Source organism: Takifugu flavidus, chromosome 20, assembly GCF_003711565.1.
Source record: "Takifugu flavidus isolate HTHZ2018 chromosome 20, ASM371156v2, whole genome shotgun sequence".
In the NCBI taxonomy this organism is placed as follows: domain Eukaryota; kingdom Metazoa; phylum Chordata; class Actinopteri; order Tetraodontiformes; family Tetraodontidae; genus Takifugu; species Takifugu flavidus.
Window position 1 is genome coordinate 4,787,181 of NC_079539.1, and position 17,324 is coordinate 4,804,504.

The 17,324-nt window shown below is 43.4% G+C and overlaps 2 protein-coding genes across 2 annotated transcripts; both read left to right on the plus strand.

The window, feature by feature from the left end:
• Positions 1–581: 581 nt before the first annotated feature.
• aif1l (allograft inflammatory factor 1-like) lies at positions 582–8,489 on the plus strand. Its single transcript, XM_057018031.1, has 6 exons — positions 582–740; positions 916–977; positions 2,431–2,497; positions 4,354–4,395; positions 4,767–4,929; positions 6,783–8,489. The coding sequence occupies exons 1-6, from the start codon at positions 716–718 to the stop codon at positions 6,868–6,870; spliced, it is 447 nt and encodes a 148-aa protein (XP_056874011.1). The 5' UTR covers positions 582–715; the 3' UTR covers positions 6,871–8,489.
• Positions 8,490–9,243: 754 nt separating this feature from the next.
• On the plus strand, positions 9,244–16,877 carry prkaa1 (protein kinase, AMP-activated, alpha 1 catalytic subunit). Its single transcript, XM_057018026.1, has 9 exons — positions 9,244–9,465; positions 10,386–10,527; positions 11,998–12,091; positions 12,369–12,513; positions 12,641–12,728; positions 12,838–13,062; positions 13,137–13,653; positions 13,749–13,875; positions 14,341–16,877. Exons 1-9 carry the CDS (start codon positions 9,369–9,371, stop codon positions 14,622–14,624), a joined length of 1,719 nt encoding a protein of 572 aa, XP_056874006.1. The 5' UTR covers positions 9,244–9,368; the 3' UTR covers positions 14,625–16,877.
• The last annotated feature ends 447 nt before the right edge of the window (positions 16,878–17,324 follow it).

Here is a 17,324-nt window from a genome sequence, read left to right on the forward strand (position 1 = left end):
CCGATTTGGTCTGCAACTGCATAATGGTTGGACGTATTTCGGCCGATAATTCGCGCAGCAGTCCGGGGGCTGGTCTCCTTCATGTGCAGTTCCACTGATTGTCGTTTGATGGCGACTCTGAGCCACCTTTCGTTCCAGGAGTAGCCTCATCAGTCAGTAGTAAAGAAAAAGTCTGCAAGCAAAGGGATACCGGAATTTGAATTTTACGCTTTTCAAAATAAAAGACCACAACTCTGGAAAAATCAGTCCATATTGGAAAACACACACGCACCGCGCGCGCGCGCACACACACACACACACACACACACACACACACACACACGTTCAGTTGCATCTCATTTGTTTAATCTTCAGAAAAGAAAATGCACAATTTGTTTGTCTGTAAGGTCCAGTGCCCCCTTTAGACACCTTTTGATGGGTGTTGGGAACAAAACGCAGTTTTCACATGTCCAGAACTTAAATGTAGATAGAGTTTTATCACAAATCTCAAAATAATTTATCCCCTCGAAGAAGATGTGGATGTTTATTTTGAAAGTGCCTAGCGGATGTCCGTTTAGTTGTGCGTCCCTCTCGACGACCTTAGCGCCGCCGAGCCCACACACGGCTCAGTCTTTAACTGGAGAATCGCCCCGGCGGTCAGTTACGGTGCCTCTCCGCCTCGGATATTCCTCATTCTCTGGATTTATCCACCACAGAAGAAAAAAAAAATCCCGGAATGCCTTCGAGTAAAAACGTCCAAGGTAAAATCATAATCATTTAAAAAACGAGTGTTGTTCATTTCGTCGGGTTTCTGCGCTTCTGGCTAAATCTTTGAAGCTTCACAATAGAGCATCAGCGGGCCGGCTAGCCTTCAACCCATCGCCTCTACCGACATTAACCGGCCTGCTGATAAATCAACTTTCTCTTATTTTCTAGGAGGAAAAGCGTTTGGACTCCTGAAGGAGCAGCAAAGGCACAAATTAGAAGAAATAAACCAGGTAAGCGTGTCCTCAGCGTCCCTAATGGCACCGCGGGGATTTGAGCGTAATGACTTGAACGCACCTGGCCTGATTGGCCTTGTTTTGAATGGATGCTGATAAGGACAAGGGAGGAATAGCGATGGTGTTGGTGCAGCCGCTCATGGAATCTCTGGAATACCAGACACGTGTGCTGCAGCGACGCTGTCGATGCGTTTTATCGATCCTCCCTGCAGGCTTTTGGCACTTGTTGAATGAATGCATGCTGTCAGCTCCCTGTTGGGCATTTCCCTGGGTCATTTATCAAAAATGCATGCGTGTTTTGGGTCGCCACACACTATCAGTTCACTCTCCTGTTCCTCCCCCCCTTCCCCGCCTCCGCCTCGACTGGAAACAGGTGCCTGAATGAGGCTCTTTGTCTCCCACTTTAGGCCTCCTCGCTCCATGCGATGACTCCCGTATAGTTCCCAGAGATTAACTAGATGTCTGCATAATCTCCGTTTCTTTCCCTCGGCTGGCCGCTTGTCATCGGCTCCCTCATGGAAATCCAGGTCACGGCAAGAGGGCAGCCGGGAGCTCCTGTCACATTTCTGTCCACAGTTCCAAACAGCAGGTTCACGGAGATTAATTTTTCATCAGAAATGGGAAGATAAACGACTCTAAAGCCAGAAACTGTTCTAAAATTAACATTCCTGCATTGTTAAAGAGTGCAAACCTAAACAGCAGTGTAAAACCGTTTCTATACTGCACTGGATGGTATTTAATGCTGTCAGAGTATAATCAACACAGACTGCACAGTAAACTTGTCATGTTTCATAGAACTACAGTATTAATACACTACTAATTATATTTAATGTGAGTGACATACTGGCTGTTGGGTGGGTGGTTGGCTGGACTCCACACCCCATAAACATCACTAAATGATACTAGCCATCTCCCAAATTCCTGCTTTAAGCAGTCATCGTGGGCGTGAGGTGCAAATAATTGAAACAATATGCCGGTTTAGTCACAACCGTACTTGGATGGAACCCCAATGCGCTCAGGAAGGGCGTCCAGCGACGGAGGATGCTGCGTTGGATTGGTGGACCTGTCGGAGGAGCAGCCCTGATTCAGCATGGCTGAGTCAGACATGTTCAGTAAACATCCTCCTCACCCTTAATTATGCCGAGGAGAAACTCCATCTTCCTTGCGTCCATATGGGTCGAAGCCTGCTCCCACGTGGCAGATTGCGTCATTACAATTTCATCAGAGGAGCTCCCCCGGGGCTCTTTTCCCCAACACCCTCATGAAGCGTTCTACTTAATGAAAACGCTAATAAGTTGTGATGTTCCAGGGCAAAGCACGTTTATTAAGACTGAGTCGAATGATTATGACAGAACAATGGGATTAATCCGATTACTTTTGGGGCTACTTTCCGCTTTGATGGCTACCGGCGAGTCCTGTTTTAATCTCGTTTTTTTGTCTTCTCTCTCAGGAATACCTGGAAGACCAGAAATACAGGGATGAGGAAGACCTGGCTGACAAGTTGGAAGGCCTCAAAAGTAAGTGGCTCGGTTTTCTCCCCGAGTTTCGGGGAGTTGGAGAGGGTGTGTCCCGTTGGACCGTCGCTTCTCGTTGATTTAGTATCGGCTTGTTTGTTGGCAGCCCGCGGACGCAGATGCACGGCTTCAGTGTTTTGCTTTCTCTGTGGGAAAGAGGGATTGCTACAATTCCAGAGTGGCTTCCAAGGCCGCATACCCTGGAGGAATGTGGAGGGGCATTTTTCCCTTTGTTGTTTCGAGAAAGTTCAGAAATTTGGGTGGAAAGAGGAGATGATTACATTAATAAATGAGCATGATCTGTGACAGATCTCATGTTCTATAAGGGAACAGGATGACCGGCTCCATATGAGAAGCAATCGTGTGTCCTACTTGCACTCTCTGCCGGGTGGAGGAAATGGAGCAGCAGTATCTAAACAGAAAGGAGACCCTATACCCTGGTCCTGGGAGGCTTGTTGTTCCTTCTTTGGGGGGGATTCTTTAATTCCTGGGCTTCAGCCATGACCCTTTTTCCTCCTCTGTGTCTCTCTTCCCATCATTCTGCTGCCCTGTTCTCTGCATCATCTATTTGTCTTTTGGTTTAGTCGCCTTTGTCTTCTTCTTGGTTGAGATCCACAAAATATTGATTTGAGCGCCTCTTTTTCTGGCCTCTTTTGCTTGAGTCAATATCTCCTTTGACTTCCATTCTTCAGAACATTTAAGGTCCACTCCATATCTTTCATGTCTGTCCTTTGTTGGCCCACACACGACCGCAGCACTGCTCGCCAAATACGTCCGAGCCCATGAAAAACGAGGCACAAGACGTGCGAGGTTGCAAATCTTAGAACAAACACATACCACAATCTTTTCAACCCTCTTCAGAGAAGGAAGAAGGGCCTTTTAATTAAGTTGTAATTTCAGATCCCGACTGTTATCTTTTAAGTCATTTTGTGTTGACGCATTTATTTCAGCCCAACTCCGAGTGGATGAAGATGCTTGTTGTTCACCTGTTGGCCAAAAGGAGAAGGCCTCTATGTTTTCAAGCGCAGTCAGGGTTTCAGCTCGGAGCTGACAGACTTTGTATACAGAAGCGAGCAAAAACCCAACTTCCAGGCCTCTTCGTGAACCCCAAAACATCCTCAGGATGATGCTGCAAGAATGTAGGTCAGGATCCACTGGAGACTTGAGCTAAGCGCATTTTTTTTTTCTCGTGACTGCAGATGATCAACAGGCTGCACTACGACAAGTGGCCCACTCAAGAACAGCTGTGTGTGTGTGTGTGAGTGTGTGTGTTCCTGTGTGTGTGTGTGTGTGTGTGTGTGTGTTCCTGTGTGTGTGTGTGTAGAGGCCCACTCTGAGGTTTTAAACAGGGTTTACATTGTCCTCTGCTGTTCCCCCTTGGGTTTTGCGCCATCCTTTCTTCTCCTCACACACAAAGCGCTCTGTGTGGCACAGAAACAGCAAGCCTAACCTTTTTCAGAAGTTTCCAAAATGCCCCCATATTTTACCGCAGGCCCACGACAATATCGCGTCGATGAATTGATTTTTGCCATTAATGTGTAACGGGCGAGCAGGGGTCAAGGCTGTGCCCGTGATAAAGCATATCTGCTCTTTTCAATCATTGCCACAAAATGAACTGTCAATGCAGAACAGAGTAGAGGTCCAGTCCCTTCTCGCCAGCTCTAACACACACACTCATCTGCCATTATCAGCTGTTTCTCCCTTTTCTTTTGTCCTGTCAGCCAAGTAAAAGACTTACTGACAGGTCCAAAATCCCTGCTGAGGTGCTTGTTCAAATGCTGACAGGTTTGTGGCCGCGTGATCCGTGGAGGAGCGCAACTGTTGGCCCTTAATCAACCTTGTGCGCCTTTGTTTTGCAGATAAATATGCTGAGTTTGACCTGAACGACCAAGGCGAGATAGGTGAGTAACGCTGATTGAGCCGCTAACTACGGATATGGTAGCAACTCCCACTGAGAGACACCCGGGAACAGTAATTAATACAGGTGTTGTCTGGCCTGTGTGCGGACAGAGCATAAAAGGCTCACGTGTCATGTTTGTGTGTAAAGTGATGCCCAAAGGTAGTCGACGCTGGAAGGTCTTTAGTTCATGAGCAGATGTGAGGCGGTAGTGTAGACTCGGAGCATCTGCCTGGAAGTCCTGGAAGAAATTATTAAAAACTGTTGTGTAAACACTTCAGCAAAACTGAAATCTCACTGTTGCATGTGCACATTACTTTATCATGAGATTGTGTCTTGAACTTCCGGCCTCTGTGACTTTATGTATCCTTTCAGATCTGATGGGCCTGAAGCGGATGATGGAGAAACTCGGCGTGCCCAAGACCCACTTGGAGTTGAAAAAAATGATCGTTGAGGTGACCGGTGGCAACAGCAACGCCATCAACTACAGGGACTTTGTCAAGATGATGCTGGGGAAGCGCTCGGCCGTGCTCAAACTGTGAGTCCGCGTCATCACACGTGGAACGGATGTTCCGTTTACTCCAAACTCTGAGCATGCATGTCATGGTGGGGGGGTGAGTCATTTGCTGTGTCAGCCGGAAATAAACAGGCGGTCATGTGATGATGAGCAACAATGTCATTACCCGCACGCTGCATTAGTTGTTAATCTCCATAGCAACAAAATCCATCTCTGCAGCCTATCCATAGCCAGCGCATCTTTATCCTGATCTGGGATCATGTGCTTAGCTAACTGACTAGAGGCTGATTATCTGCCCATGGTCACACAGGCCTGAACAGAAAAAGTTAAAACTACACAAAAAAGGGTTATTTTTGCTTTGTACAGTAGAAATGAGTCTTTATGAAATATATAAAGTTGGGTAATGTGGCACAACTCTCGCCGGTGTGATATAAGCCTGTTAAATCTGCCTCGCAGTGGGTGGAGAGTCTCAGATGAAGCTGTAAATTACCTCTAATCTGACTGCACCTGTAAGTAAACAACTCTATAAAAATACCTTTAGAAACTGTAAGTAATTGTAATGTTTTAGAGCAGGTATTGTTATTATTTTGGGCTGTTTTAGAACCAGCTGTCACGCTCCTCCCCACTGAGCAGACAGGTTTTAAATGAGTTTCTGCATGGGAGGATTAACAAAGTCTTATTCAGACATTTATCAGGGCGTCGATCAGCAGAACCTGTTCTCCTGAATCTCAATTAGAGGAAACTATTGAGGTCATTAACACCTTCATTGTTCAAGCGAGACACAATGATGCACAATGATTTAAGTGTTTTTAACCAACATTTTAATAAGCAACAGCTTTTTAGAGTTGAGCCGTAATCTTCCAGGAGCGGAATGAGCACAACTGGAAGAAGAAGGAAAGAATGTGGAAGGTTGTCAGACAGACGTGTGCCAGCCACAGTTTGAGTTGCAGATTGTCGGTTTCTACGTTGGGATTTTTGCTCCTTACGGGCTTAGTGGGGCTTTGCAGTTTTCCTAATAAGGAAATTGACAAGAATTTGGTGTGAGCAACTCCCACCAGCATGAAGCATTACTCCCCACCCTCCTCTGTGGTTTCCCGTCATTCCTTTCACTCACTCAGCCAGCACGTCCTGATTGTAGCTGTTTGGACGCTCATCATCCCACATCAAGCAACAATCTCTCTCTTTTGTTTATAATTTCTCATAGTATGTCTCCATATTTCTTTTTTATTTGTTCACATCTGTCTCTACTTCTTTAAACATTAATTTTGACACGTCTCATTACAGCATTGCTTTCATTTCATTATGTTGGAGAAAAACAGTTTTAAGTTTCCTCATCAGTGATGATTTGCTGCCTTTATTCGTATGTAAGTTGTCAGGTGGATAAAACGGACAGTTTAGACATCAAATCTGACTTGATCTTTTAAAATTCCTGACAATTTATCATCAGGAAACGGTTGTTTAACCACTGAGTTTTTGGAAACATTTGACGGTGAAAAGAAACCCTTTCGGTGGGGTTGTTTAAATTCGATATTTTAAATCAATTTTTTGGTACTTCTCCACCCATTGAGCCCCCTCCCCGTTGGACCCTGGTTTTGTGCTCATTCATGCAGCTGTTACTCTTTAATCGTTGTCGTGTGTGATTCATCACATGGTGAACTGAGATTGTGAGGTCATTTCCGTCACCTTTTTAGTCTTTCTTGCATGTCTGACTGTTTCTGGGTGCTGATTAAACCAATCAAGCTGATCTGCGCTGAGTGCAGCGGCTTACATAACCTGCTCATGTAACACATCTCTAAACGTCAATATTAGTTTTAGCTTCACAGCCCAGCAATGCCATTCTTTTAAAGTCTCTGTCGTTTTCTTTGTTGCCACAGAGTCTTAATTTTTGAAGACAAAGCCAACGGAAGTCCCTGCAAACCAGACGGACCTCCTCCAAAGAGGGACATTAATAGCCTGCCTTAAAGGTCATCCTGAGGACCACCACCGGAACAGAGGGACCATTTGTGATTGTGTTGATTTTTTTGTTTTTTTTTCTTTCTTTGTTTTTCAAACTTGGAGTGTTTTATTAGTGTGGGACCAGTGAATAAGGATGTGGAAAAAGTCTCTTTCTCGGGAGAGCCCACAACTCACTTATTATTTGACTGTGAATATCACCACTCATCTTATTTTCCCTTAATTAAAATGTAGCATTGATAGGTAATACATGTAATCCTCTTAATAAATTCCATTTTTAGTATTTGTTTCATAGTTGTATTTAACTGTCTTCCCCGGAGATCGACTTTTCCTTCCTGGTTTGTTTCATTTTCGGGACACGGTGGTTTTAACGTTTGGGAAAGTTGATTTTGGAGAAGCACAAGAAAAAGAGGTTTAGTTCCTGACACATTTTTGCACTGTCCTCAGTGGTCCTGGATGAAATCCTGTGGCTAATCTTACTCAGCTTCCCACTTTAGATCAGGTGCCAGAGATTACTGGCCCATCCTAGTTCCTCTGGGTCAGAATCATCGGCCCACTGGGCCAAATTACTGGTCTGGAATCAGTTATTTGGTTCTTGTGGAGTCGTCATTTAAAAACTGTATTTTGTAGACGTGTGTATTGCTCTGCTTTTTCAATATTCCCTCAGTAGCTGAGAGAGGAGTCAGAGATCATGTTGACCATGCTTCCGTGTCGGCGCAAGCGGCATTTTAAATCTGTAAGGTTAGTTCTGGAAGGAGTGTGAATTACAGGCACACAAGTATGACACACGTACGGGAAACGACGTCACTCAGTACAATCATGTTCTTTCCAAGTGCCTCAAGGTGCAGATTGAAATGCGAAGGAGAAAGAACACACTGCTCGATACTCGCAGAGAACATTGTAGTTTTCTGTCTGTTGGGAAAGCATTTTTGAATAATGTTTGTTGAATCATATTGATGTGGCTTTGTTTGTGTGCAGATTCTACATTGTAGTCCGTGCTTGTCATTCCTTAAAACTCATATTTTGACATTGGGTGAATTTCCTCTCATTAATTTGTGCTCCGCGTTTATTTTAATTTTACCAGCCTCCCCCCTCTGAACTGGGTTTGTTTTCTTGTGATTTCTGTATTTTGTGCCTGTGTGTATGACACAATTTACACTTTCTAAATCTTGAGTTTTACTGTGAATTTAGGTCCCCCCCCAGTATTTTAAATCCACTTTGAACTGACATGAGTGTGTTGCATCTTTTCCTGATAGGATGCACATTGCAGACACCAAAGGAATTAAATCTTCTTTGTACACTGGCCTGTCAAAACTGTCACATTGTTTCATGCAGTAATGAAATGTCCTTTTAATCTTAGTGAACAATGACTATTGCTTGTTTTGTTCAAAATGAACATGTTTTTGTATTTCAGGAGTGTACGGCACTAATGGAGATTTAGCCCTAAATGCAGTAATTCTATTTACTGTAACCCCATGGTCTCTGTAAGTGCTCCACCTCATTCAGGAAGATTTAAAACAGTCTGTATATTTCACTTTTTACCATTTATCTCATCCACTTCTGTGTTGCTTGACGTTTGTGCAGCTGTGTACATATTCACTTTTAAGCAATAAAATTGATTTAAGTAATTCCTTTATATTTTTGTGTATTTCATACATTTATACTCATAAGTGTGGCTTATGAGCACCGTGTTAAGAACATGCGGAGTTCTGTGTGAAATAAAGTGCTTGGACAGTATTGGGACATAAATAACAGGGAGGCTAGTGTTGCAAATGAAACGTGGTCTGGATATGCCGCTATTTAAACTTCATTTTAATGTACTTCAGTTTAATGTCTTTGTCCCCACCTCACAGACATTGCAGTGTGGCCATCAAGCATCTTGTCGCCTTCAGTAATGTTACAACAAAGATCTTTACTCCAGATTTATATTCTGCTTTTGAACAGGTGGAGTCGAGGCTGCAGTGGTTCATCGGCATTAGGCGTCGTGTGTGCAGGGCGACATCTAGTGGTGGCTCACAGTTATGAGGGGAACGCGATTAAAGCGGCGTAATAAGTGACACAAAATCCTACATAAAACTAACTCACGCAAGCGTTCCATACATTCACTTTTTAAAATGCAGCTTCTCTTTATTCGGGGGCGACAAAGCAACATTATATACAAAATTTCAACCATCAATGTGAAAATAAGGGTTTGTCCTGTGTGTTTTTTAAATACATGTTTGAATACAATTTTGAACCTTCGATTGTGTTTGGTCTAATTCCCCCTGCTTTAATAGGTCTGCCTGGTTTAAATTGGCAGGGATGGTACAGCTTGGACAATGGTATCGATGTTTCCTGGGTACACCTGAACGCACCATATGACGTCACTCGGGCCTTTGACGAATCGCGCACGCCCCACATACGCACACAGCGCGGACCGGAGCCGCACGGGCAGAGACGCACACGGCGGAGTTTAGTGCATCTCCGCCCGCCGCTAGCAAACTCTGCAGCAAGGCCACTGCGGGAAGATGGCGACGGAAAAAAACAAGCATGAAGGAAGAGTTAAAATCGGACATTACATTCTCGGAGACACGCTCGGAGTCGGGACGTTCGGAAAGGTTAAAGGTACGTCCGCGTCTCTTGTCACTAGAGTACCCTCCCATCAGAAAGATGGTGTAGCAGCCGGAGCTTTTAGCTTGGTTGCTAATTTAGCTTGCTGTTAAAGCTAACTTGTCGCGACGCCGAAAATTTATGACTCGTTGTCGTTAGATACTTCCAATAGATTTAAACAAACGTGATGCTTTGCAGATACACAAGAACTCCCCTTATAGATGTTTTGGGGCATTTCCATCTATTTTACCTCACAGTTCCTGTCGGTTGCGAGAAGAGCTAACTAGAAAGCCACAAGTCGCTTGTCAAGACCCACCGGGAAGTAAAAACCCTTTTGTTTGAGAAGATTTTTAAGATTCTCTGCGTCGCAGTGCACGTCCTGTGACTGCATTGTAGAAGATGCTTGGCAGAAAATATGCAGGACGTGTTGGTTCAACTCTACCCTACTTGGTAACGATTTGCTGGGTTAGACTGAGGTGCGCGTATCGGTGTCGAAAAGTGAGTAATGCATTGTCATTCCGGATGGCGACGAATATGTCAACATCTCCGGTTGCGTGTTCTTACAAGCATAGGTGTAAACATGTTTCCTTCGTGAAAATAGCTAGGATTTTTCTCCTATTTTGTCTCATGTCGAGTTTATGCGACTGGCGCCTTTAGTGGGTGTTTGGTGTCTCGACGACGTATCTCCTGGAAACCCGGTTAAGCCCTTGAATATCCAAATGAAGTGGGAAAAACAGGCGTCCAGGGGGAGGCAACCCTCCAAACAACCACTAGCTTTGTTTAAAGTCACAACATTCTTAGTCATCTCTGTACTGCTGTGGAAGTATAAAAAAAACCCAATACAAACTTCCTCCATTCTGTATATGTGACCTGTTCTGTGCGTTTATGCGTGTTTACATTGGAATGATTCACTCCTGCTCATTTTCCTCCTGCAGTGGGCCAACATGAGCTAACTAAGCACCAAGTAGCAGTGAAGATCTTGAACCGGCAGAAGATCCGCAGTTTAGATGTGGTGGGGAAGATCCGCAGGGAGATACAGAACCTCAAGCTTTTTCGGCATCCTCACATAATTAAACTGTAAGTCCTAGATTATGCCCTGCTTGCTTTATAATCCCCTGCAGTTGTTATAATGCCACCCTCTGAGCTATTTTCAGGCCTTAATGGTAGGTTTTAAAATACATCCAGCTAGGACACCATCTATCATGCACTGCTTCTCCCCTCTTGTCTTGCTAGTTTGTGTGAACCTTTCTTTTGGGGGTTTTGGTCTATAATAGGGATTAATTCTAACCCCTTTTTAAAATATTTTGCATTTACTAAGAAAACCCTCCAACCCTGATGTCAGGGTACATTCTCCTCATTGTTTTTGTACTTCTGTTCTGGTGCATTGTTAAAACCTGAGTTTTTAGGCAGATGTGTTTAAGAAATAAGCAGCCTGGTTTGCTGTTGGGGTTATAATGGACAAGCGCCATATTCAGTGATGATAATCATTTACTAGCCCCCAGGAGAAACTGCATTTGGCATTTCGGTGATGGGAAATGAAATCTCTTTTCCTACCTGGTATGTGATTTACAACTGTCTGCAGTAAAATCTCAGTGGCCCTTTTAAGGAGACATTAAATGGCCCGGAAAGTGTCTAATTCCCTTAAATACCAGCTTCATATCAAACTTGCACAAGAATGTAAACAAAGAGTGGAATGCCCTCCCTTTCATTTTCCGTGCACTGGATCTGATAGAAAGCCCTATTGCTGCACCACCACCACCACCACCACCACCACCACCACCACGTGAGGTGTGGTCTGTAACATAACAGCCATTTCACCATGAAATGGCATTTAAGACCCAACAATACATTCTAAACAATGTTGAAAGAATAGATTACCACACTTCTGTGGTAGATGATGTCATTCTCTGCTGATGCTTTGCAATTTGGCCATTGCGGACATTTTCTAACTGATCTGACTGAGCTGTTTACTGCTGCTGTTGCCTGCTGCTACCTCACAAGCCACTCACCAACAATGTGCCAAAAACACCTGCTTCCCTGAGCTGGTGTATTGATGGGAAAATGCTAGCTAAAGCAGCCCCAAGCACCTAAAAGTGCCTAGCTATTTATTAACAGAAAGTAAAATGTAAATTGTTAATTATTATGGAGATTGTACGTGCATTGTCCGCCTGGTTTGCACAGTTAGTGCATGTTAATCTGCTAGGGGAAAAAGGAACACTTTGAACTTCAAAGGTTTGTTTGCTTCATTGTGGATTACCAACGTGTCAATAAAGATGCATTTTGTTTCATTGTGGCTTTAAATACGTTGTTGCTATGCCACTTTACTGCTAACGGAGAGCCACACACTAGCCTAGATATCTAAACCGTGTTTTAGTGGGAAATGGAAAACACAAAGTGCTCTTTTTGTCTGTTTCTGATAATCCCCTAGTTACATATTAAACTCAGTACTGTTATTTTTGAATAAATCAATGAATAAAAAAGCTATATTGAAGCAGAGTTGGTTCTATGTTTGACCCACATAAACCTGCTTTTGTGTTGTGTCTGAAGGTATCAGGTAATTAGCACCCCTACTGATATCTTCATGGTGATGGAGTATGTCTCAGGAGGCGAGCTTTTTGATTACATCTGCAAAAATGGAAAGGTAATACCCTTTTTTTCCCCTTTAATAATCTGTAGTCTTGGATATTGACACCCTAAAGTTTCTTTAGTGTTTCTTGATGTAGATAGCAGATCATTCTTTCATTATTGGTTATGAATAAGCAACATCCCTACGTTTCAGCGTGCTTTTGGTTTCTCCCATCATGGCACCCTTGGATATCGATTCAGTGGCACAATAACCCATCCCTCAGCACCACTTACTCTGCTTTGATGTGCTGACTCATCGTGAGCTCGCCTGATCATTATTTTTGCACTAACAGTTGGATGAGAAAGAGAGCCGTCGGCTGTTCCAGCAGATTATTTCCGCTGTAGACTACTGCCACAGACACATGGTGGTACACCGAGACCTCAAGCCTGAAAACGTGCTGCTCGATGCACATATGAACGCCAAAATTGCAGACTTCGGTAAGTTATTTTTAGCTTCCCTTTACTGCTAATTTGCAAATGATTGCACTGTTGAGAAGGATGTAACTTAAAGGATTGGTAAAGTTTGACGTTCGAATACTTTGTGACGCTGTAAAAACCTGTGCAGGTTTGTCAAACATGATGTCGGACGGAGAGTTCTTGCGCACAAGCTGCGGTTCTCCAAACTACGCCGCGCCCGAGGTTATCTCAGGAAGGTCAGCGTTGTTCTGGTGCAAATTGTTTATCCCGCTGCGTTTTCAATAAATCAGTTTGGGTTAAATGTCGCAGTGGCAGGTACAGGATGTTTCTCATGCTTGTCCTCAGGTTATATGCTGGTCCAGAGGTGGACATCTGGAGCAGTGGGGTCATTCTTTACGCCCTGCTGTGCGGGACGCTTCCGTTTGACGACGACCACGTGCCAACCCTGTTCAAGAAGATCTGCGATGGGATTTTTTTCACTCCACAGTATCTGAACCCTTCAGTGATCAGCCTCCTCAAACACATGCTGCAGGTGGATCCCATGAAGAGAGCCACCATTAGAGAGATCCGGTAGGTCAGGCGATGATCGACGCCTTATTTGGTCCATTGAACCCCATTTACAACTAACTAAACCTTTCCCTCAGAGAGGACGAGTGGTTCAAACAGGACCTCCCCAAATACCTGTTCCCTGAAGACCCCTCTTACAGCAACAACATGATCGACGACGAGGCCCTAAAGGAGGTGTGTGAGAAGTTTGAGTGCACGGAGGAGGAGGTCCTGGCCTGCATCTACAGTCGCAACCATCAGGACCCGCTGGCCGTCGCATACCACCTCATCATCGACAATCGTCGCATCATGAACGAAGCCAAGGACTTCTACCTGGCATCCAGCCCTCCTGACTCCTTCCTCGACGACCAGCACATGACCACATCTGGAGTGGTCACCGGCGTCGTCAAACCCCACCCCGAGCGCGTCCCCTTCCTGGTGGCAGAGACGCTCCCCAGGCCTCGGCACAAATTGGACGAACTGAACCCCCAGAAGTCAAAGCACCAGGGTGTTAGAAGGGCCAAGTGGCACCTGGGGATCCGCAGCCAGAGCAGGCCCAACGATATCATGTCAGAAGTGTGTCGCGCCATGAAGCAGTTGGACTACGAGTGGAAGGTAAGAAAATAAATAAGAAAACATTCTGTTAAAAAAAGGATTAGTGTAGTTGGACAGCAAAGGTGTATTTTTACAGCCGTTTTCCCCATCTGTAGGTTGTGAATCCATATTATCTGCGCGTCAGAAGGAAGAATCCCATCACTGGCATGCAGACTAAGATGAGCCTCCAGCTCTACCAGGTGGACAGTAGAACTTACCTCCTCGACTTCCGTAGCATAGACGGTAAGGTTTGCACACTATAGCTCCAACATGTGTGAAAAAGAAGTAGATTGTTGTCTTCATTTAAAACGGAATCTTTCGCGCTGTCAGATTTTGCCCTTATCTTAAACTAAATGTGCTGTTTGTTAAAGATACATTGTTATCTGGAATGTTTCATCAGTGTTTGTCTGGATTCTGTCCTGCTGTCCTGCCTCTCAGGACAGATTATATAAATAATTGACAGGCCTGGCTCTGTGTGCACAACCGCACTTCAAAGACGCACAAGATAAGTGTTGTTTTACGCCATTAACAGCACGGGAATGCTGGGTAAAGGTCATCGGACTTCTTTTTTAAGTCGGCCATGTTTGCGTTTGTTCCTGTTGTAAATCCAATTCGTTGTAAGATTGCTCAACAATATCCTCTGCTCAGAACTGTTTGGTTATAAGCACTTAAAAGATAAAAGCATTTTAAATTTGGTTTCATTTCCAGATGACATGTTGGAAGCAAAATCTGGCACTGCTACGCCGCTGCGCTCTGGCTCTGTCGGCAACTATCGCACCGCTGTTAAGAATGACGTTGACGCCACAGACGGTCCGGTCACGTCTAACCTGGTGCACTCGGCCAAGGCCACAGAAGGCTCCCTAGCGTCATCACTGACTTCATCCACTGACTCAACGGGAGGCGCTGACAACGCATCAGTGCCACGACCCGGAAGCCACACCATTGAGTTCTTCGAGATGTGCGCAAATCTCATTAAACTACTTGCACGATAGCTTGCAACACAATCGCTAGCGTCTATTTTCCCTCTGCGAGTGTCTTTATAGCAATAAGCATGCAACTGATTTACGAAGGAAGTCATACCGGCTGAGGGATGGAGCGATTGTCCCATGGCACTGATGCGGGAGAGTACGTCCTAAGAGGAAGAGATGCACCTGTGCTCCGAGCTGGCAGGGAATTGGAGGAGTTGAAGGGGAAAATGATTGAGGCTACCGTACTTAACAGCGAGGACAGAACAGCATTTAGAGGAAGGGCTTAACGGCAAATGTCAACATCCCACCTAGACATTTATGCTCAAGTGATTCTGCTGAGGTTCTCTATTTATCAATCTGCAGTGAAACCTGCCCGTCAGTCCAGAGAAACAGACCTGGTGTTGCCCTGCAGGGAAGGACGGTGCGTCGTGAGAGCTGGTATTTACTGGCAGTCTTATAGGATCCAGGAAGCACTTTTGCACAAGTATCTTATTCTTTCCTGCTGCTCTTGTATTTCTCTCTGTGGGGATTAGAGAAGTGGTGCAGATTAGTGTCGGAGCTACACTGGCCGATAGAAGGGATCGTTTTGCCCATCACACTCATTGGACTCTAAAAAAGTGCAATGACACTTCCTCTCTTATGTTATGGTAGAAAAAAAATACTTCATCAGATTTATGTTAGGTCTTTTTTATAAATCCAATTCGTCTGAGGCTAAATTGTCATGTTGTGTCCTTATTGTAAAAATTACTTTGAATGTGTCTGTCCCATACATTTTATATATATATATATAAACGTATATAAAAAAAAGACATGAGTATATTTATCAGTGCGTTGGGTTGACGCAGTGTTGATTCTATTGGAAATGTAACTTTTTTTCATTATTGCTTTAAGATCTATTGCTGGATAGTATTTGCTTTTTTTTTTACTGTCTGGATTTTAAATCAATATCAATTTTGTTTTTTCCTTTGGTTTCAATCACCCTTATTTCAATACTTGATTGTCTTGCTGGACACAAAGCCTGCTTTTAGCATTTAAGAAGTGTTTTTTGCCACGACAGTCAAAATTTAGAAAATATTCAGTGTCGCATATTGAAGTTGTTTTGGATCTGATTTTTCTTTTCAGATTTTTTTGTATTCCTTGAGCTGTCGGTAGGATTTTGAATTGCCTTTGGCCTATATTCAGTTTGTAAATGCCAATTTCTCTGCAGTGCATCTCAATTTGGAAATTAAATTTAAAATCCACCCGTGTAATGTTTGGCTGAAGAAAATCTAGAGTTGCCAATTTTAGGGTAGTTTTTCGAGTTAAACTGTCCAAACATCCCCTCAGCGTTTGATCTCATGGGACTGTGTTTGTGATTGGAAAAGCTCACGCTGGTGGACCTCAGTCACGTGCATGTTGTACGTCCCTTTGTTTTCTACCCACGGTCTTAATGTTTGAAGTGGTTTCTTTTCTTTTGCTGCCTTGTAAATCAGTTCTCTTTAGTTTTTTAGAACCACAAAACTTTGAATTTTGCATTGATTGGAAAAATTATCAGCGCTCTTTTCTTTTTTTTTTGCCGTTTTAAGGTTTGAGGTCTGCAAATAATTTTCCTAGTTTAATTGACAGTTGCTGCGTGAAATTAAATCATTCACTGACTGCAGTAAAAAAAAATTCTTGGTGTATCCTTAATTAAAATAAAGGTAGAAGATGGTTTCTCATTTCTTTATCCTTAGTTTATTGTTATTCCATTAAACTTTTTAAAATTGCCATTTTCTTTTCTTTATTTCAGTTGTCAGACTGAACAGTTTGTACCTTAACAGAGTTTTACAAACAAGACATGCAATTTAATAAAAATGGCCAAAAGTGGTGACATTATGACCGTTCTTCTGTCGTTAGGGTTAGGAGGTTCACTCGTTCACTATTTAGTAGGCTTTAATTTCTTAGTTTTAACCTTAAATACACGGAAACACGCTACAGTGCACCCACTATGGTGGTAATATATTGTAAACCTTAATATTTGTAGTGAAAAGCATTTGTAAGCGCTGATTACAAAACTTGAAAGTCAGAGTTTTCAGACGATTTTGTCAAAGTTGGTTTGAGACCTTTTTTGAGTATTGTATCCTGTTAGGATTGTCTGCAGATGTGGTCTACCAAGTCTGTCAAAGCTTCAGAGACATAGTTTTATTTTTAGTTTGATATTTAAAGGGACCCTACCTGAAGGACCAGTGTATGCCAAACTGAATGCACAGTGTTGAAATCATTTGTACACACAACTGCCTAATAAACTGCTAAATTGCAGTTATGTTTCTGTCTTTACTTTAGCAAAAGCTTCAACCCTAAAAATGTACGAACTAATGTTACACTTGTGCAGTATAGTAAAATGTGCTATGGCAGGCTGGTTATCGTTCCATTTGGGATCCATACATCTTTTATATGTTGTATTCCCGATGTGTCAGTCGCTGATATAAACTTTCAACATTAAACGGTATATACCTCATAACATAATGGACAATGGAAACCATGATGTGAAATAAGTGGTTCAATAAAAGGTCTTATATTGGTTCTTGGACGTTTATTAGGAGCTAACAAGAAAGGGCCACTGGGTGTTGCTGTTTCTGCACAGGTTTTACGTTAAGTATATGCAATTTCTTTGTCTCTTTCACAGCTACTCGACCTTTAATGCTGCGCCATTGTCATGTCCTCTTTAACTTTGACTTGTCATTTGACAAACATATGAGAGGCTAA